At 47.2% G+C, this 22,338-nt stretch overlaps 1 protein-coding gene across 11 annotated transcripts in view; it reads right to left on the bottom strand.

The window, feature by feature from the left end:
- LOC140393996 (voltage-dependent L-type calcium channel subunit alpha-1S-like) overlaps positions 1–19,445 on the bottom strand; it is an 804,045-nt gene extending 784,600 nt beyond the window's left edge. For all 11 annotated transcript variants that reach the window (XM_072480735.1, XM_072480727.1, XM_072480737.1 and 8 more), the window contains exons 1-2: positions 19,331–19,445; positions 8,635–8,787 (exon numbers count right to left, since the gene is read on the bottom strand). In XM_072480735.1, coding sequence (XP_072336836.1) covers positions 8,635–8,752 — 118 coding nt within the window. In that variant the 5' untranslated portion in view covers positions 8,753–8,787; positions 19,331–19,445. The remainder of the gene's footprint in view (positions 1–8,634; positions 8,788–19,330) is intronic.
- Positions 19,446–22,338: the final 2,893 nt, after the last annotated feature.

Genomic DNA, 22,338 nt, shown 5'->3' with positions numbered 1-22,338 from the left:
TTGAAGGTCCTGTGCGGTGAGTAGGTCCTGTTCAAACTTGTGCATGAAGATGTTGGCGTATTGGGGTGCGAATTTGGTCCCCGTGGCTGTTCCGTGCGTCTGGATGAAGAACTTGTTGTCGAAGGTGAAGACGTTGTGATCCAGAATGAAGAGGATGAGTTGCAGAATTGCGTCTGGAGATTGGCAGTTGTCGGTGTTGAGTACTGAGGGTGTTGCAGCAATGCCGTTGTCATGGGGGATGCTGGTGTAGAGTGCCGAGACGTCCATTGTGACGAGGAATGTTCCTGGTTCAACTGGTCCATGGTTGCTGAGTTTTTGTAGGAAGTCCGTCATGTCGCGACAGAAGCTGGGCGTATCTTGTACGATGGGTTTCAAGATGCCCTCAATGTAGCCAGAGAGGTTCTCACACAAGGTCCCATTGCCTGAAACGATAGGGCGGCCTGGTGTGTTGACCTTATGTATTTTCGGGAGGCAGTAGAGATCTCCAATGCGGGGAGTACGTGGGATGAGAGAACGTAGGGTGATCTGAAGATCTGGATCCAAGGTCTTGATCAGTCTGTTAAGTTGGCGGATGTGTTCCTTGGTCGGATCTGCGGGTAACTGTCTGTAGTGTTCTTGGTTGTTCAGTTGTCGGTATACTTCTTTGCAGTAGTCCGTTCTGTTCAGTATGACAGTGGCCCCTCCGTTGTCTGCTGGTTTGATGACGATGCTGCAGTTGGTCTTGAGAGCGCGGATGGCATTGCGTTGTGCTTGGGTGACGTTCGGGGCTGTCTTGTGAATGCGACTGATGAATCTGGCATTGACGCGACTCCTGACGGCTTGAGCATACGTGTCGAGTCTAAGGCAGCGGCCTTCCGGAGGGGTCCAATTCGACTCTTTCCTCTTCGGTTGCCGCACCGCAGATCTCTCGGTCTGCTGTTCCGGTTCATTGATAGTCTGCTTGGGTTCGCTGTTGGCCTCTTGGGGTCTGTGGAAGAATTCCCGGAGCCTCATTCGCCTGATGAATTCCTCCCTGTCTGCCGCGAGACTGATGGGGTCCATTTTGGTGGTGGTGCAGAAATTGAGCCCTCTGCTGAGGACTTCGATTTTGTCTGGTTGAAGGGTGTAGTCTGACAAGTTGACAATAGATTTCCCTGTATTGTTGTCTACTGTGGCACCGGGGGTGGCTTGGTTGCTGCCGGTGGTGATGCCAAGTTTCTCAAGCTTTCTGTTCTTGGTGTGCATATAGGTGGCATAGTATTGTTGTCTCATCTGTTTGGCGGTGTTCCGCAGCTGGTCTGCTGCATCCTGAGCGCAAGTTGAGAATATGGCCTCTCTCTTGGTTTCCAGGTTGCGTCGTCTGCTGTAGAGCTGGCGGACGAGGTGGTTGAGGAGTGTGAGAGAGGTGCGGCGGCAGAGTCTCTCAGCGTAGTCTGTGTTGTAGGTCGACTTGAGTGGGTTTGTGATCTGTAACCCTTTCGGGACCTTGTCTGCTTTCTTGCATCTTTGTAGAAACTTAATGTCAGTGTCTATATGCGCGATCTTCCTGGAGATCCTCTCCACGTTGAGCCGGCAGTTTGCGGTGTCGATGGTAGCAATGATGTGGAGATGCCGGCGTTGGACTGGGGTGAGCACAGTACAAAGTCTTACAACACCAGGTTAAAGTCCAACAGGTTTGTTTCGATGTCACTAGCTTTCGGAGCGCTGCTCCTTCCTCAGGTGAATGAAGAGGTATGTTCCAGAAACATATATATAGACAAATTCAAAGATGCCAAACAATGCTTGGAATGCGACCATTAGCAGGTGATTAAATCTTTACAGATCCAGAAACGGGGTAACCCCAGGTACCAGAAGGATGTGGAGGCTTTAGAGAGGGTGCAGAAGAGATTTACCAGAATGTTGCCTGGTATGGAGGGCATTAGCTATGAGGAGCGGTTGAATAAACTCGCTTTGTTCTCACTGGAACAAAGGAGGTTGAGGGGCGACCTGATAGAGGGCTACAAAATTATGAGGGGCAGAGACAGAGTGGATAGTCAGAGGCTTTTCCCCGGGGTAGAGGGGTCAATTACTAGGGGGCATAGGTTTAAGGTGAGAGGGGCAAGGTTTAGAGTTGATGTACGAGGCAAGTTTTTTACGCAGAGGGTAGTGGGTGCCTAGAACTCGCTACCGGAGGAGGTGGTGGAAGCAGGGACGATAGTGACATTTAAGGGGCATCTTGACAAATACATGAATAGGATGGGAATAGAGGGATACGGACCCAGGAAGTGTAGAAGATTGTAGTTTAGTCGGGCAGCATGGTCGGCACGGGCTTGGAGGGCCGAAGGGCCTGTTCCTGTGCTGTACATTTCTTTGTTCTTTGTTCTTTGCGTGTCCTTGAAAAGTATGTACCTGTCAGGCAGGGAGGAAGTGGTCGAGCAAGGGAATCATGGTTTACTAAGGCAGTCGAAACACTTGTCAAGAGGAAGAAGGAGGCTTATGTAAAGATGAGACATGAAGGTTCAGTAAGTTCGAACCTCGAGAGTTACAAGTTAGCTCGGAAGGACCTATAGCGAGAGCTAAGAAGAACCAGGAGGGAACATGAGAAGTCTTTGGCAGGTAGGATCAAGGATAACGCTAAAGCTTTCTATAGATATGTCAGGAATAAAAGAATGATGAGGGTAAGAGTAGGGCCAGTCAAGGACAGTAGTGGGAAGTTGTGTTTGGAGTCCGAGGGGATAGGAGAGGTGCTAAATGAATATTTTTCATCAGTATTCACACAGGAATAAGGCAATGTTGTCGAGGAGAATACTGAGAATCAGGCTACTAGACTAGAAGGACTTAAGGTTCAAAAGGAGGAGGTGTTAACAATTCTGGAAAGGGTGAAAATAGATAAGTCCCCTGGGCCGGATGGGATTTATCCTAGGATTCTCTGGGAAGCTAGGGAGAAGATTGCTGAGCCTTTGGCTTTGATCTTTAAGTCATCTTTGTCAACAGGAATAGTCCCAGAAGGCTGGAGGATAGCAAATGTTGTCCCCTTGTTCAAGAAGGGGAGTAGAGACAACCCCGGTAACTATGGACCAGTTAGCCTTACTTTTGTTGTGGGCAAAATCTTGGAAAGGTTTATAAGAGATAGGGTGTATAATCATCTGGAAAGGAATAATTTGATTAGACATAGTCAACACGGTTTCGTGAAGGATAGGTCGTGCCTCACAAACCTTATTGAGTTCTTTGAGAAGGTGACCAAACAGGTGGATGAGGGTAAAGTAGTTGATGTGGTGTATATGGATTTCAGTAAAGCGTTTGATAAGGTTCCCCACAGTAGGCTACTGCAGAAAATACGGAAGCATGGGATTCCGGGAGATTTAGCAGTTTGGATCAGAAATTGGCTAGCTGGAAGAAGACAAAGGGTGGTGGTTGATGGAAAGTATTCAGACTGGAGTTCAGTTACTAGTGGTGTACCACAAGGATCTGTTTTGGGGCCACTGCTGTTTGTCATTTTTATAAAGAACAAAGAACAAAGAAATGTACAGCACAGGAACAGGCCCTTCGGCCCTCCAAGCCCGTGCCGACCATGCTGCCCGACTAAACTACAATCTTCTCCACTTCCTGGGTCCGTATCCCTCTATTCCCATCCTATTCATGTATTTGTCAAGATGCCCCTTAAATGTCACTATCGTCCCTGCTTCCACCACCTCCTCCGCTAGCGTGTTCCAGGCACCCACTACCCTCTGCGTAAAAAACTTGCCTCGTACATCGACTCTAAACCTTGCCCCTCTCACCTTAAACCTATGCCCCCTAGTAATTGACCCCTCTACCCCGGGGAAAAGCCTCTGACTATCCACTCTGTCTATGCCCCTCATAGTTTTGTAGCCCTCTATCAGGTCGCCCCTCAACCTCCTTCGTTCCAGTGAGAACAAAGCGAGTTTATTCAACCGTTCCTCATAGCTAATGCCCTCCATACCAGGCAACATTCTGGTAAATCTCTTCTGCACCCTCTCTAAAGCCTCCACATCCTTCTGGTAGTGTGGCGACCAGAATTGAACACTATACTCCAAGTGTGGCCTAACTAAGGTTCTATACAGCTGCAACATGACTTGCCAATTCTTATACTCAATGCCCCGGCCAATGAAGGCAAGCATGCCGTATGCCTTCTTGACTACCTTCTCCACCTGTGTTGCCCCTTTCAGTGACCTGTGGACCTGTACTCCTAGATCTCTTTGACTTTCAATACTCTTGAGGGTTCTACCATTCACTGTATATTCCCTACCTGCATTAGACCTTCCAAAATGCATTACCTCACATTTGTCCGGATTAAACTCCATCTGCCATCTCTCCACCCAAGTCTCCAAACAATCTAAATCCTGCTGTATCCTCTGACAGTCCTCATCGCTATCCGCAATTCCACCAACCTTTGTGTCGTCTGCAAACTTATTAATCAGACCAGTTACATTTTCCTCCAAATCATTTATATATAATACAAACAGCAAAGGTCCCAGCACTGATCCCTGTGGAACACCACTAGTCACAGCCCTCCAATTAGAAAAGCATCCTTCCATTGCTACTCTCTGCTTTCTATGACCTAGCCAGTTCTGTATCCACCTTGCCAGCTCACCCCTGATCCCGTGTGACTTCACCTTTTGTACTAGTCTACCATGAGGGACCTTGTCAAAGGCCTTACTGAAGTCCATTTAGACATCATCCACTGCCCTACCTGCATCAATCATCTTAGTGACCTCCTCGAAAAACTCTATCAAGTTAATGAGACACGACCTCCCCTTCACAAAGCCATGCTGCCTCTCACTAATACGTCCATTTGCTTCCAAATGGGAGTAGATCCTGTCTCGAAGAATTCTCTCCAGTAATTTCCCTACCACTGAAGTAAGGCTCACCGGCCTGTAGTTCCCTGGATTATCCTTGCTACCCTTCTTAAACAGAGGAACAACATTGGCTATTCTCCAGTCCACCGGGACATCCCCTGAAGACAGTGAGGATCCAAGGATTTCTGTCAAGGCCTCAGCAATTTCCTCTCCAGCCTCCTTCCGTATTCTGGGGTAGATCCCATCAGGCCCTGGGGACTTATCTACCTTAATATTTTTTAAGACACCCAACGCCTCGTCTTTTTGGATCTCAATGTGACCCAGGCTATCTACACACCCTTCTCCAGACTCAACATCTCCCAATTTCTTCTCTTTGGTGAATACTGATGCAATGTATTCATTTAGTACCTCGCCCATTTCCTCTGGCTCCACACATAAATGACCTGGAGGAGGGCGTAGAAGGATGGGTGAGTAAATTTGCAGATGACACTAAAGTCGGTGGAGTTGTGGACAGTGCGGAAGGATGTTACAAGTTACAGAGGGACATAGCTAAGCTGCAGTGCTGGGCTGAGAGGTGGCAAATGGAGTTTAATGCAGAAAAGTGTGAGGTGATTCATTTTGGAAGGAATAACAGGAAGCCTTCTGGGCTCATGGTAAGATTCTTGGCAGTGTGGATGAGCAGAGAGATCTCGGTGTCCATGCACATAGATCCCTGAAAGTTGCCACTCAGGTTGAGAGGGTTGTTAAGAAGGCGGACGGTGTGTTAGCTTTTCTTGGTAGAGGGATTGAGTTTCGGAGCCATGAGGTCATGTTGCAGCTGTACAAAACTCTGGTGCGGCCGCATTTGGAGTATTGCGTGCAATTCTGGTCGCCGCATTATAGGAAGGATGTGTAAGCATTGGATAGGGTGCAGAGGAGGTTTACCAGAATGTTGCCTGGTATGGAGGGAAGATCTTATGAGGAGAGGCTGAGGGTCTTGAGCCTGTTTTCATTGGAGAGAAGAAGGTTAAGAGGTGACTTAATTGAGGCATACAAGATGATCAGCGGATTGGATAGGGCGGACAGTGAGACCCTTTTTCCTCGGATGGTGATGTCTAGCATGAGGGGACATAGCTTTAAATTGAGGGGTGATAGATATAAGACAGATGTCAGAGGTTCTTTACTCAGAGAGTAGTAAGGGTGTGGAATGCCCTGCCTGCAACAGTCGTGGACTCGCCAACACTAAGGGCATTCAAATGGTCATTGGATAGACATATGAACGATAAGGGAATAGTGTAGATGGGATTTAGAGTGGTTTCACAGGTCGGCGCAACATCGAGGGCCGAAGGGCCTGTACTGCGCTGTAATGTTCTATGTTCTATATTCCTCAGTTTTGCCATTTACGGTATATTTTCCCTGTATGTTAGACCTACTAAAATGCATTACCTCACATTTGTCTGGAATAAACTCCATTTGCCACTTCTCTGCCAAAGTCTCCAACCTATCTATGTCCTCCTGTATCCTCTGACAATTCTCAACACTATCTACCACTCCACCAACCTTAGTGTCATCCGCGAACTCCAAATTGTTTATGTACACTATAAACAAGTGGCTCAAGCATTGATCCCTGTGGAACACCACTCGTCACAACCTTCCATTCAGAAAAACACCCTTTGACTGCTACCCTTTGCCTTCTGTGACCGAGCCAGTTCTGTATCCATCTTATCACCTCACCTCTGATCCCATGTGACTTCACCTTTTGCACCAGTCTGCCATGAGGCACCTTGACAAAGGCTTTACTGAAGTCCATGTAAACAACATCCACTGCCCTCCCACCATCAATCAACTTTGTCACCTCCTACGTTCTTATAATAATATTTGTTTTGGTAAAAACGCCTTGGAAGTCTGATGAATCACATCTGAAGTGAAGGTCCTTGTGCTCATCCTAGCCAAATTCAACATAAAAGTTAAAGGTCAGGTGAGCTTCATAATACACTTTGGAGTTCCTTTTTTAAAAAATATTTTTATTCTCCTCCTTTTTCACATTTTCTCCCAAATTTGCACCCACCAACAATAAACAATAAGCAGTAACAAATATAATGTCAATCCTCATATCAACAACAACAATCCTATCCTCCCACCAACCCCCAAATAACTGCTTGAATGTTAACATAAACAAATAACAAAAGGGAATCAGGAATCACCCACAGTCACCATTAACACATACAGTCCCGCCCACCCCCAACTCATGTTCGATGTTATCCACTTTTCCAATTCTTGAAGTGCAGAATGAATAATGCCCATGAATTGCAGAACCCCTCCATCCTTCCTCTCAGTTCAAACTTAACCTTCTCAAGAGTCAAGAATTCCAACAGGTCCCCCCCACCATGCCAGGGTACAGGGTGAAGAGGTTGTTCTCCATCGAAACAGGATCCGCCTTCGGGCGATCAACGAGGCGAAGGCCACAACATCTGCCTCCGCACCCGTTTCCAACCCCGGCCAGTCATACACCCCGAATATGGCCTCCCGAGGGCCCGGGTCCAGTTTCGCGTGCACCACTTTAGAAATTACCCTAAAAACCTCCTTCCAGTAATCCTCCAGCTTTGGACAGGACCAAAGCATATGAACATGATTAGCCCCCGCCCCCCCCAGCAACGTTCACACACATCTTCTACCCTCTCAAACAGCCGGCTCATCCTCGCCCTTGTGAGGCGTGCTCTATGTACTCCCTTTAGCTGTATCAGCCCCAACCTCGCGCACGAGGTGGAGGTTTTCGCTCTCCGGAGCACCTCACACCAGAACCCCTCCTCCATACCTTCTCCCAACTCTTCCTTCCACTTTGCTTTGATCCCTTCCAGTGGTGCCTTCTCCTCTTCCAAAAAAGCCCCGTAAACCACCGACATTACCCCATTCTCCAGTTCCCCTGTCGTCAGCACCTCCTCCAGCAATGTGGAGGCCGGCTCCACCAGGAAGCTCTGTATCTCCTTCCTGGCAAAATTCCAAACCTGCATGTATCTAAACATTTCCCCCTGCTCCAGCCCATACTTCGCTCCCAGCTTGTTCAATCCTGCAAATCGACCCCCAAGAAACAAATCTTTTAGTGTCTTAATCCCCTTCTCATTTCCAAAAATTTCCGTCCCACTTCGCTGGCTCAAATCTGTGGTTCTCCAAATCGGCATTTCCCTTGACCCTGCCCCAACCCAAAGAGTTGGAAAAACTGCCTCCAAATTTTCAATGAAGCTATTATTACCGGACTCCCTGAGTATTTCACCGCGGCCATCGGGACCGATGCTATTGTTAGCGCCTTCAATCCCAATGCCCTACACAAACTCTCCTCCATTCTGACACTTTGGAGTTTCTAAGGCCTGGCCCATAACAGTATACTTACAGTTTTTGTGTGTATGTATTCACACGGTGTGTGTGTTTGCACTATGTGTGTGAGTGTTCACACTGTTTGGGTTCATACTGTGTGTGTGGGGACGCACTGGGTGTGCATGTGTCTCACACTGTTGTGTGTGTTCACACCACGTGCGTGTGTGTTCACACTGAGTGCGCGTGTGTGTTCACACTGAGTGCGCGTGTGTGTTCACACTGAGTGCATATGCGTGGGTTCACACTGTATATGTGTATTTACACTGTGTGTCTGTGTTTACACTGTGTGTGTTCATATGGTGTCTGTGTTCACACTGTGTGTGTGTTCACATTGCGCATCTGATCATACTGTGTGTTTGCACAGTGCCTGTGTGTCTGTCTTCACAATTAGTGTGTCTTCACAATGCCTGTGTGTCTTCACAATGCATGTGTCTATCTTCACAATGCGTGTGTCTATCTTCACAATGTGTGTGCCTGTCTTCACAATGCGTGTGTGTGTTCACTGTACCTGTGCCACTGTAAAAACAGGTTTTGTGCATTTTGCCCATGAACAGCTCCAATCCAATGATAGCGTAGATGATGATCATAAATAGCACCAGCAGAGCGATGTGCAGCAGTGGGACCATGGCCCTGATAATCGAGTTTAGAACCACCTGTAAACCTGAACAGAAACAGATCAATGAGTACACAGCATGGTCCAGCTCACTGTCATAGTTTTACAGCATCCAACGAGGCCCTTCGGCCCATCGTGTCCATGCCGGCCATCAAGCACCTAACTATTCTCATCCCATTTTCTAGCACTTGGTCCGTCGCCTTATATACAATGGCATTTCAAGTGCTCATTGTTAGGATATCAGCTGTCTGTCCTGTGTTCCCTTTTAATGCCGGTCCTGCTGCCTGCTCTGATTAGCATTCTTTGGGGTAGTTGCAGCAAAGTTACTGCACCCTTTGGGATTTCTGTTGAAATTGTCGTCTTTGGACAGTGGAAACTCCCCCACCTCCCCACACCCCACCCCACACACTCCACTCCCAAACATCCCACCCCCCAGTCCCAGTCTGGTGGCTGGTCCAAAACCATCCCCTTTGGGTTCTATGGCAGAATCTGTGGTGTTGTTTGCAAGCAGCCAATACCGCGGTGCATGGGGAATTTTCAGCCTTCTCCTATCCGGGCCTGTGGTTGGTGATGCCAATCAGTAACCTTCAGGAAAAAAGGCAGGTCTTCTGGAGAGTGCAATCTTTTGTTCAGTTCGGTTTAGCAGCCAGCAAGTCAGGACCCTGAGGACTCCCTCTCTCCTGGACGATTTTAAGAGACATTGGAGCCAAATCTGAAAAGACCTTCCTGTCTAAAGGAGCACAGTCAGCCATCAGAACTGTGAATGAGATCTTGAGTGTGAAAGTACAAGTTTTCCCAAAGGTCCGTAACCTTTGAAGTGTGTGTGTCAGGGACTGGGAAGAGCTGAAGAATTGAAGCTTAAAGTGGGAGCATTTGTGATAAAGCTGTCAGAGTCTCATACAGGAATGAGGTCAGTAAAAGCTGCTAATTCCGGGGTCAGAGCTGTATTGTTCTCACAAGGAGGTAAAAGTTCCACCCGGTTGTAAAAAGGCAAAGTACATCTATCTGAGCATCCTGTGTACAGCACCATCTGGTGGCAGGTGACAAGGACTGCACCGATCTGAACACCCCCGGACCTAGCTCCATCTGGTGGCTGAAGAGCAGAATTTTGGAGGAAATTAGGAGGGCTAGGAGGGGTCATGAAAAGTCCTTGGCAAGGAGGAATAAGGTGAATCCCAAAGCTTTTCATTCATATGTAAAAAGCAAAAGGGTGGCCAGGGAAAGGAGTGGACCACTTAAGGACAGTGGGGGAATCTATGTGTTGAGTCAGGAAATGGGTGAGGTACTAAATAAGTACTTTGTATCAGTGTTCGCCAAAGAAAAGGACTTTGTGGAAGATGATTCTTGGGTAGGCCCACTATACCCCCACCAACCAACCCCCACCACCCCCCCCCCACCCCATCAGATACCCACTTAAGACAGCCTCCCAGCAGAGATGACTCCCACCAGTGACCTCCTCATGAGAGCCTCTCACCCGAGACCCCCCCCCCCCTCATAACAGAACCCCCATCAGATACCCCTGCATAAGAGATCCCCACCAGAGCCACCTCTGTCACCTAACCAATTCTCAATCCATGCCTATATATCCTATGCACTTTCATTTTGCACACTAAGCTCTTCTGTGGAACTTCATCAAAAGCTTTATGCAAATACAAATACACCACATCCATTGGTTCATCTTTATCTATTTTACTAGTTACATCCTCAAAAAACATAATTTCCCTTTCATAAATCCACTTGCCCTTGTCTAATTCCATTGATGTTTTCTAAGTGTCCTGTCATCACATCCTTTATAATAGACGCTGGCATTTTCCCAGTACTGATTAACAGGTATGCAATTCCCTGTTTTCTCCCACCCTCCTTTTTTAAATAGCGGGGTTACATTTGCAACTCTCCAATCTGCTGGGACTGTTCCAGAATCGACAAAATTTTGGAACAAAATAACTCATGGCGTTGGGATAATAAATTAGCATGGCTAATTAACATGAGACAGAGAGTAGGGATAAATGGGTTATTTTCAAGTTGACAATTGTATCTAGTAGAATGTGTAAGGGTCCTTCCTGTTTGTGCCCTATTGATTCCCTACTTCCTCTATCTTTTCTTTTTGCTGTTACATTTTTGATCCATGAATAACATAGAACATAGAACATAGAACATAGAAAATACAGCACAGAACAGGCCCTTCGGCCCACGATGTTGTGCCGAACCTTTGTCCTAGATTAATCATAGATTATCATTGAATTTACAGTGCAGAAGGAGGCCATTCGGCCCTTTGAGTCTGCACCGGCTCTTGGAAAGAGCACCCTACCCAAACTCAACACCTTCACCCAACACCAAGGGCAATTTGGACATTAAGGGCAATTTATCATTGGCCAATTCACCTAACCCGCACATCTTTTGGATTGTGGGAGGAAACCGGAGCACCCGGAGGAAACCCACGCAGACACGGGGAGGACGTGCAGACTCCGCACAGTCAGTGACCCAAGCCGGAATCGAACCTGGGACCCTGGAGCTGTGAAGCAATTGTGCTATCCACAATGCTACCGTGCTGCCCCGACTAAGGGACATTTGTCTTTAAGGAAAGTGGCCAGTGCCTTTAATTCAAACCACAATCTAGAAAGGACTGTGCAGGTTTACCCTGATGATTGCAAATTGATGATAACAGTGAAGACTTGGTTTGAATAATTTGGCTGGTGACCAATGAATTATCCTAAAAGGTGTTGCTCTTCCTGGTAACAGGTGGTGTTTGGGTCAGATCTGAATGATTCAGAGACCTAAAGAGTTTTCAGTTTCGCTTTGGCAGCTAAGAGAGAAAACTTATCTTTTTCCCACTCTGTTTTCTCCAAATTTCCACCAAAAGGCCACTGTGGGAACCAACTCTCTCTGCTGTAAAGGCTGTGGCAAGCAGACGGGGTTTGTGAGAGGGAGGCAGCTCTTTTCAAACATTAGGAGAGTATTGAATGTGGGTATGGCACCGGCGAAGGGGAAGGAAACAGAGGTGGTTGTGGCATTGGACGCTGTGAAAGCATTTGACCAGGTAGAATGGGAGCACTTGATGGCAGTTCTGGAGTGGTTTGGGATTGGACCAAGATTTGGGTAAAGCTACTGTATAAGGAGCCCAGGGCGAGTGTCCGCAAAAATAACATCAGCTCAGAATGCTTTCCTCTCCACCGTGGGACTAGGCAGAGATGTCCTATGACCCCATTGTTGTTTGCACTCGCGAGTGAGCTGTTGATCATCGCGTTAAGAAGTTTGAGGGTATGGAAAGGGATAGTGCGGGAAATAAAGCTTAGGGTGTCCTTGTATGCCGATAATTTGCTGTTATAAGTGCCGAAACCGAGCGTGTCAATAAGGGGAATACTGGAGCTGCTTCGGGAGGTTGGGTCTTTCTCGGGGTACAAATTAAATCTAGAGAAGAGTGAATATTTTGCGGTGTCTCGGCCAGGGGTGGGGGCTTCCATTCGTAGGGCAGGCAATCACTTCAGATACCTTGGGGTGCAGGTTGCTCGGGATTGGGAGGGGGCTCCGTAGGTACAACATTTCTGGTTTGGTGGGGAGGGTGAAAGCTGATCTGGCAAGGTGGGATGGTCTCCCTCTGTCACTGGCGGGTCAGGTACAGGCAGTTAAAATGAACGTGTTGCCACGATTACTGTTTATTTTCCAATGCCTGACGGTTTTCCTGCCAAAGGCATTTTTTAGAGAGATTGAAGGGATGATTATCTCGTTCATATGAGGAGGGAAGGTGGCCAGAATTAGAAAGGTGCTACTACAGAGAGGAAAGCAGGCAGGGGATTTGCGTCTTCCGAAACTGATATATTATTACTGGGTGGGAAATGTGGAGAAGGTACGGAGAGTTTGTGTCGGGAGTCGGGATTGAAGGCACTAGCTACAGCGCCGATCCCGACGGCCCAGGGGAAATACTCAGGGAGTCCGGTAGTAACAGCTTCGTTGAGAATTTGGAGGCAGTTTCGCCAGCACTTCGGGTTGGGGGCAGGGTCAAGGGAAATGCCGATTCGGGGGAACCATGGATTTGAGCCAGGGAGATGGGGTGGAAATTTTCGGAGATAAGAGGAGAAAGGAATTAGGACGCTAAAAGATTTGTTTCTTGGGGGTCGGTTTGCAGGATTGAAGGAACTGGGAGCGAAGTATGGGCTGGAGCAGGGGGAAATATTTAGATATATGCAGGTTCGAGACTTTGCCAGGAAGGAGATACAGAGCTTCCCGGGTAGAGCCAGTTTTGGAAGAGGAGAAAGCACAGCTGGATGGGATCAATGCCACAACCACCTCTGTTACCTTCCCCTTCGCCGGTGCCATACCCACATTCAATACTCTCCTAATGTTTGAAAAGAGCTGCCTCCCTCTCACAAACCCCGTCTGCTTGCCACAGCCTTTACAGCAGAGAGAGTTGGTTCCCACAGTGGCCTTTTGGTGGAAATTTGGAGATACAGAGCTTCCCGGTAGAGCCTATTTTGGAAGAGGAGAAAGCACAGCTGGATGGGATCAAGGCAAAGTGGGAGGAAGAGTTGGGAGAGGGTATGGAGGATGGGTTCTGGTGTGAGGTGCTCCGGAGGGTGAACCTCGTGCGCACCTCACAAGGGTGAGGATGAGCCGGCTCTTTGAGGGGGTAAAAGATGTGTGTGAACGCTGCGGGAGGGGTCCACAAACCACGTTCATATGTTTTGATCCTGTCCAAAGCTGGAGGATAACTGGAAGGAGGTTTTTAGGGTAATCTCTAAAGTGGTGCACGTGAAACTGGACCCGGGCCCTCGGGAGGCCATATTCAGGGTGTTGGGCCACCAGCCGGATTTGGAAATGGGTGCGGAGGCAGATTTTGTAGCCTTCGCCTCATTGATTGCCCGAAGGCGGATCCTGTTGGAATGGAGATCAACCTCTCCACCGTGTGCCCTGGCATGGTGGGGGGACCTGCTGGATTCTTGACTCTTGAGAAGATCAAATTTGAACTGAGGGGAAGGATGGAGGGGTTCTACAACTCATCGCCGTTATTCATTATGCACTTTTGAGAATTGGCAGGGCGGGGGGGGGGGGGGGGGGGGGGGGGGGGGGTTGGGTGGAATGGGGGGGGGAGAAGGACTGTATGTGTTAATGGTAGGCATGGGTAATTCCTGATTCTTTTTTATTTGTTTATGTTAACATGCGGGCTGCTGTTTGGGGGTTGGTGGGAGGATGGGATTGTTGTTGTTGATATGGGGATTGACATTGCATTCGTTACTGATTATTGTTTATTGTTGGAAGGTGTAAATTTGGGAGAAAATGTGAAAAAGAAAGAGAATAAAAAGATATTTTTAAAAAAGGTAGCACAGTGGTTAGCACTGTTGCTTCACAGCGCCAAGGACCCGGGTTCGATTCCCGGTTTGAGTCACTGTCTGTGCGGAGTCTGCACATTCTTCCCGTGTCTGCGTGGGTTTCCTCCGGGTGCTCCGGTTTCCTCCTGATGTTCCCGATGGTGGGTGTGTCCAGAACTAGGGGTCACAGTCTGAGGACTCAGGGTAAACCATTTCGGACAGAGATGAGGAGACATTTCTTCACCCAAAGAGTGGTGAGGCTGTGGAATCCATTACCACAGGAAATAGTTGATGCTAAAACTTTGAATATATTCAAGAGGCGGCTAGATATAACACTTGGGGTGAATGGGAGCAAAGGTTATGGGGATAAAGCAGGATTTGGACATTGAGTTGGATGCTCAGCCATGATTGTGATAAATGGCGGAGCAGGCTCGAAAGGCCAAAAGGTCTCCTCCTGCTCCTATCTTCTATGTATCCATGTATCGATATATCTCCCACAAGTCCCGAAAGACGTGCTTGTTAGGTGAATTGGACATTCTGAATTCTCCCTCAGTGTACCCGAACAGGCACCTTAGTGTGGTGACTAGGGGCTTTTCACAGTAACTTCACTGCAGTATTAATGTAAGTCTACTTGCGACAATAAAGATTATTATAACACTCCACAAAAAAGATTTGATGTGAAGCCAGTGACCTCGACTGGAAAAGCTGTAAGATATTCAGAGTAGAATCCATAGATCTCTTCAGTGCAAAAGGATGCAATTCAGCCCATTGAGTCTACACCGACCCTCCGAAAGAGCACACCACCCAGGCCCACTCTCTCACCCCATCTCTGTAACCCCATAACCCCTGCTAATCTTTGACACTAAGGGGAAATTTAGCATGGCCATTCCACCTAACCTTCACATCTTTGGATAGTGGGGGAAAACCGGAGGAAACCCACGCAGACTCAAGAGACAATATGTAAACTCTACACCGACAGGCAGCCAATCCAGAACTGAATCCAAGTCCCTGGCACTGTGAGGCTGTGCTAAGAGGATAGTTCCCCTTATGGAATATCAGGAACGAGGGAGGACCATTTCAAATAAGGGGTCTCCCATTTAAGATGGAGATGAGGAGGAATTTCTTCTCTCCAAAGGTCGTTAATCTTTGGACTTCTCTTTTCCAGGTAGCGGTGGAGGCTGAGTCATTGAATATATTCAAGACAGCGTTAAACAGGGGCAACACGGTGGTCTGTGATTAGCACTGCTGTCACATGGTGCCGAGGACCCGGGTTTAATCCTGGCCCCGGGTCACTGTCCGTGTGGAGTTTGCACATTCTTCCCGTGTCTGCGTGGGTCTCACCCCCATAACCCAAAGATGTGCAGGGTAATTTGATTGGCCACGCTATATTGGAAAGAAAATGGAGTCAAGGGTGATGGGTTGTAGGCAGGATAGCGGAGTTAAGGCCACACCCAAAATGCTGAATGGCTTACTTTTTATTGGCAACTAAATATTCCAGGAGTTAGATGCTTCAGGCAGAAATGAAGGGAATGCAAAAGGGGTGGAGGAGTTGCATTATTGGTTAAGGAGAACATCACAGCTGTGCTGAGGGATGACACCTTGGAGGGTTCAAGCAGGGAGGCAATATGGGTAGAGCTCAGGAATAGGAAGGGTGCTGTCACAATGTTGGGGGTTTACTACAGATCCCCTAACAGCCAGCGGGAGATAGAGGAGCAGATATGCAGACAGATCTTGGAAAGATGCATAAACAATAGGGTTGTCATGGTGGGTGATTCCCTATATTGACTGGGACACACTTACTGCTGGAGCAGAATTTGAAAGGAGCATCCAGGAGGGTTTCTTGGAATAATCTGTAAATAGCCCAAATCGGGAAGGGGCCATATTAGACCTGGTCCTAGGAAATGAGCCCGGCTAGGTGACTGAAGTTTCAGTAGGAGATCATTTCGGTAACAGTGATCATAATTCTCTCAGTTTTGAGCTGCTTACGGAAAAGGACAAGAGTGGTCCTCAGGTGAAGGTGTTAGACTGGGGGAAGGCTAATTACAACAGCATTAGGCAGGATCTGGAGGGTGTTGACTGGGCGAGGCTGTTTGAGGGGAAATCAACATCCGGCATGTGGGATGTCAGTTGATTAGAATTCAGGACCGGCATGTACCTGTGAGGACGAAAGATAAGGTGGCAAGTATAGGGAACCTGGTTAACGAGGGATATTATGAACCTTGTCAAAAAGAAAAAGGAAGCATTCGTAAGGTCTAAAACGCTTCAGACAGATGAAGTCCTTGAAGAATATAAAGCAAGTAGGAAGGAACTTAAGGTAGGACTTAGGAAGGCTAAAAGGGGACATGAAATGTCATTGGCAAATAGGGTTAAGGAAAATCCAAAGGCGTTTTATACATATGTAAAGAGCACGACGGTAGCCAGAGAAAGGGTTGGTCCATTCATGGATATTGGAGGGAATCTATGTATGGAAACAGAGGAAATGGCGAGATACCAAATGAATACTTTGCCTCAGTATTCACCAAAGAGAAGGATTCAGTGGATGAGGAATATAGGGTAGAGTGTGTAGATATTCTGAGTCATGTTGATATATTAAAGAGGAGGTGTTGGGCATCTTAAAAAGCATTGAAGTAGATAAGTCTCCAGGGCCTGATGGGATCTACCCCAGATTCTGCAGGAGGCAAAGGAGGAAATTTCTGGAGCCTTGACAGTAATCTTTGTATCCTCATTGGCTACAGGTGAAGTTCCAGAGGACTGGAGAGTAGCCAATGTTGTTCCATTGTTTAAGAAGGGCAGCAGGGATAATCCAGGAAATTATAGGCTGGTGAGCCTTACATCAGTGGTAGGGAAACTATTGGAAAAGATTCTTAGAGATAGGATTTACTCATATTTGGAAACAAATGGACTTATTCGTGATGGACAGCATGGTTTTGTGAAGGGAAGGTCATGCCTCACTAATTTGATCAAATTTTTCGAGGACGTGACAAAGATGCTAGATGAGGGAAAGGTAGCAGATGTTGTATACATGGACTTCAGTAAAGACAAGGTACCTCATGGTAGATTGGCACAAAAGGTGAAGTCACATGGGATCGGAGGAGAGCTGGCAAGTTGGATACAGAACTGGTTTGGCCACTGAAGACAGAGGGCAGCAGGAGAAGGGTGCTTTTCTGAATGGAGGGCTGTGACTAGCGGCATTCCACAGGGATCAGTTCTAGGGCCTTTGTTATTCGTGGTGTATATAAATGATTTGGAAGAAAATGTAGCTGGTCTAATTAGTAAGTTCGCAGACGACACAAAAATTGGTGGAGTTGCAGATAGTGAAATGTTCAGAATGGAGTTCAGTTACAAGTGGCGTACCACAAGGATCTGTTCTGGGGCCGTTGCTGTTTGTCATTTTTGTCAATGACCTAGAGGAGGGCGCAGAAGGGTGGGTGAGTAAATTTGCAGACGATACTAAAGTCGGTGGTGTTGTCGACAGTGTGGAAGGATGTAGCAGGTTACAGAGGGATATAGATAAGCTGCAGAGCTGGGCTGAGAGGTGGCAAATGGAGTTTAATGTAGAGAAGTGTGAGGTGATTCACTTTGGAAGGAATAACATGAATGCGGACTATTTGGTGAATGGTAAAGTTCTTGGAAGTGTGGATGAGCAGAGGGATCTAGGTGTCCATGTACATAGATCCCTGAAAGTTGCCACCCAGATTGATAGGGTTGTGAAGAAGGCCTATGGAGTGTTGGCCTTTATTGGTAGAGGGATTGAGTTCTGGAGTCAGGAGGTCATGTTGCAGCTGTACAGAACTCTGGTACGGCCGCATTGGAGTATTGCGTACAGTTCTGGTCACTGCATTATAGGAAGGACGTGGAGGCTTTGGAGCGGGTGCAGAGGAGATTTACCAAGATGTTGCCTGGTATGGAGGGAAAATCTTATGAGGAAAGGCTGATGGACTTGAGGTTGTTTTCGTTGGAGGGAAGAAGGTTAAGAGGAGACTTAATAGAGGCATACAAAATGATCAGGGGGTTAGATAGGGTGGACAGTGAGAGCCTTCTCCCGCGAATGGAAATGGCTGGCACGAGGGGACATAGCTTTAAACTGAGGGGTAATAGATATAGGACAGAGGTCAGAGGTAGGTTCTTTACGCAAAGAGTAGTGAGGCCGTGGAATGCACTACCAGCAAAGGTAGTGAACTCGCCAACATTGAGGGCATTTAAAAGTTTATTGGATAAACATATGGATGATAATGGCATAGTGTAGGTTAGATGGCTCTTGTTTCGGTGCAACATCGTGGGCCGAAGGGCCTGTACTGCGCTGTATCGTTCTATGTTCTATGTTCTATGAAGAGGATTGTCAGAGGATACAGCAGCATATAAACTGATTGGAATCTTGGGCAGAGAAATGGCAAATGGAGTTTAATCCGGACAAGTGTGAGGTAATGCACATTGGAAGGTCCAATGCATGTAGGAATTACACAATAAATGGTAGAACTCTTGCGAGTACTGACAAGCAGAGAGATTTGGGCATGCATGTCCACCGATCACTGAAAGTGGCAACGCATATGGATAAGGTGGTCAAGAAGGCATTCTGGCCTTCATCGGTCGGGGCATTGAATATAAAAATTGGCAAGTCATGGTGCAGCTGTACAGGACCTTAGTTAGGCTTCATTTGGAATATTGTGCACAATTCTGGTCGCCACACACCAATAGAAGGATGTGGATGCTTTGGAGATGGTACAGAAGCGGTTTACTGGGATGTTGCCTGGTATGGAGGGCATTAGCTATGAGGAGAGGTTAGATAAAATTGGTTTGTTCTCACTGGAATGACGGAGGATGAGAGGCGACCTGCTAGAGGTCCATAAGATTATGAGTGGCATGGACAGAGTGGATAGTCAGATGCTCTTTCCAAGGGTAGGAGAGTCAAGTACTGGGGGACATAGATTTAAAGTGCATGGGGAAAAGTTTAGAACAGATGTGCGAGGCAAATGTTTTAGACAGAGGGTGGTGAATATATGGAACGCGCTGCCTGGGGAGGTGGTGGGAGCAAGTACGATAACGGCATTTAAGGGGCATCTACACGGATATATGAATAGGGTGGGAATGGAAGGATACGGACTCCTTAAGTGCATAAGATTCTAGTTTAGGCAGGTACCATGGTCGGCACAGGCTCTGAGGGCCGAAGGGCCTGTTCCTGTGCTGTATTGTTCTTTGTTCATTGTTCTTTATGTTCTTCTGATCCTTAACCTAAATAAACAGCCAGTAAAATTACTTGCTGGAATCAAAAGTGACTCTTATGTACTTACTGGGAACACCCGATACCAAACGCAGCGGTCTCAACACCCGAAATGCACGAAGGGCCTTCACATCAAAGCCTGCACTCTTTGCTGATGGGCTGAGATGTTCCAGAGCGACAGTGAAGAGTCTGCAAGGTAAGTAACATGTGGATCAGTGAGAGTCGACTCAGGTACAAGAGCCAATTCATAAGACCTAGGAGCAGAATTAGGCCACTCGGCCCATCGAGTCTGCTCCGCCATTCAATCATGGCTGATATTTTTCTCATTACCAGTCTTCTGCCTTCTCCCCATAACCCCTGATCCCCTTATTAATCAAAAACCTATCTATCTCTGTTTTAAAAACACTCAGTGATTTGGCCTCCACAGCTTTCTGTGGCAAAGAGTTCCACAGATTCACCACCCTCTGGCTGAAGAAATTCCTCCTCATCTCTGTTTTAAAGGATCGTCCCTTTAGTCTGAGATTGTGCCCTCTGCTTCCAGTTTTTCCTACAAGTGGAAAGATTCTCTCCACGTCCACTCTATCCAGGCCACACAGCATCCTGTAAGTTTCAATAAGATCCCCCCTCATCATAAAATATCATAAAGACTGACACTAAGAGTTTCTACAGATATGTGAAGAGAAAATGATTGGGAAAGTAGGCCCACTGCAGACAGAAACGGGGGAATGCATAATAACATAGAGCATAGAAAAATACAGCACAGAACAGGCCCTTCGGCCCATGATGTTGTGCCGAACCTTTGTCCTAGATTAATCATAGATTATCATAGAATTTACAGTGCAGAAGGAGACCATTCGGCCCATCGAGTCTGCACCGGCTCTTGGAAAGAGCACCCTACCCAAGGTCAACACCTCCACCCTATGAAATGAAATGAAATGAAAATCGCTTATTGTCACAAGTAGGCTTCAAATGAAGTTACTGTGAAAAGCCCCTAGTCGCCACATTCCGGTGCCTGTTCGGGTAGGCTGGTACGGGAATTGAACCGTGCTGCTGGCCTACCTTGGTCTGCTTTCAAAGCCAGCAATTTAGCTTTGTGCTAAACCAGCCCCTATCCCCATAACCCAGCAACACCACCCAACACGAGGGTCAATTTTGGACACGAAGGCCAATGCACCTAACCTGCACATCTTTGGACTGTGGGAGGAAACCGGAGCACCCGGAGGAAACCCACGCTCACACGGGGAGGATGTGCAGACTCCGCACAGTGACTCAAGCCGGAATTGAACCTGGGACCATGGAGCTGTGAAGCAATTGTGTTATCCACAATGCTACCGTGCTGCCCTTAAGAACAAATTAACCTACACTATATCATTCTACCGTGATCCATGGAACTATCCAAGAGCTACTTGAAGGTCCCTAATGTTTCCGACTAAACTACTTCCACAGGCAGTGCATTCCATGCCCCCACTACTCTCTGGGTAAAGAACCTACCTCTGACATCCTCCCTATATCTTCCACCATTCATCTTAAATTTATGTCCCCTTGTAATGGTTTGTTCTACCTGGGGAAAAAGGTCTCTGACTGTCTACTCTATCTATTCCCCTGATCATCTTATAAACCTCTATCAAGTCGCCCCTCATCCTTCTCCGTTCTAATGAGGAAAGGCCTAGCACCCTCAACCTTTCCTCGTAAAACCTACTCTCCATTCCAGGCAACATCCTGGTAAATCTCCTTTGCACCTTTTCCAAAGCTTCCACATCCTTCCTAAAATGAGGCGACCAGAACTGTACACAGTACTCCAAATGGGGCCTTACCAAGGTTTTGTACAGCTGCATCTTCACCTCACATATCTTAAATTCAATCCCTCTGTTAATGAACGCTAGCACACCATAGGCCTTTTTCACAGCTCTATCCACTTGAGTGGCAACGTTCAAAGATGTATGAACATAGACCCCAAGATCTCTCTGCTCCTCCACATTGCCAAGAACCCTACTGTTAACCATGTATTCCGCATTCATATTTGTCCTTCCAAAATGGATAACCTCACAATTTTTAGGGTTAAACTCCATCTGCCACTTCTCAGCCTAGCTCTGCATCCTATCTATGTCTCTTTGCAGCCGACAACAGCCCTCCTCACTATCCACAACTCCACCAATTTTCGTATCATCTGCAAATTTACTGACCCACCTTTCAACTCCCTCATCCAAGTCATTAATGAAATTCACAAACAGCAGAGGACCCAGAACTGATCCCTGTGGTACGCCACTGGTAACTGGGATCCAGGCTGAATATTTGCCATCCACCACCACTCTCTGACTTCTATCGGTGAGCCAGTTTGTTATCCAACTGGCCAAATTTCCCACTATCCCATGCCTCCTTACTTTCTGCATAAGCCTACCATGGGGAACCTTATCAAATGCCTTACTAAAATCCATGTACACTACATCCACTGCTTTACCTTCATCCACATGCTTGGTCACCTCCTCAAAGAATTCAATAAGACTTGGAAGGCAAGACCTACCCCTCACAAATCCGTGCTGACTATCCCTAATCAAGCAGTGTCTTTCTAGATGCTCAGAAATCCTATCCTTCAGTATCCTTTCCGTTATTTTTCCTACCACCAAAGAAAGACTAACTGGCCTGTAATTCCCAGGGTTATCCCTATTCCCTTTTTTGAACAGGGGCACGACATTCGCCACTTTCCAATCCCCTGGTACCAACCCTGTTGACAGTGAGAACGAAAAGACCATTGCCATGGGCTCTGCAATTTCATCTCTTGCTTCCCGTAGAATCCTTGGATATATCCCGTCAGGCCCGGGGGACTTGTCTATCCTCAAGTTTTTCAAAATGCCCAACACATCTTCCTTCCTAACAAGTATTTCCTCGAGCTTACCAGTCTGTTTCACACTGTCCTCTCCAACAATATGGCCCCTCTCATTTGTAAATACAGAAGAAAAGTACTCATTCAAGACCTCTCCTAACTCTTCAGACTCAATACACAATCTCCCGCTACTGTCCTTGATCGGACCAACCCTCGCTCTAGTCATTCTCATATTTTTCACATATGTGTAAAAGGCC

The sequence above is a fragment of the Scyliorhinus torazame genome, chromosome 17 (genome assembly GCF_047496885.1).
Source record: "Scyliorhinus torazame isolate Kashiwa2021f chromosome 17, sScyTor2.1, whole genome shotgun sequence".
NCBI lineage: Eukaryota > Metazoa > Chordata > Chondrichthyes > Carcharhiniformes > Scyliorhinidae > Scyliorhinus > Scyliorhinus torazame.
Note: the sequence above shows the minus strand (reverse complement) of the source record. Positions and strands in the feature narration are given on the sequence as shown.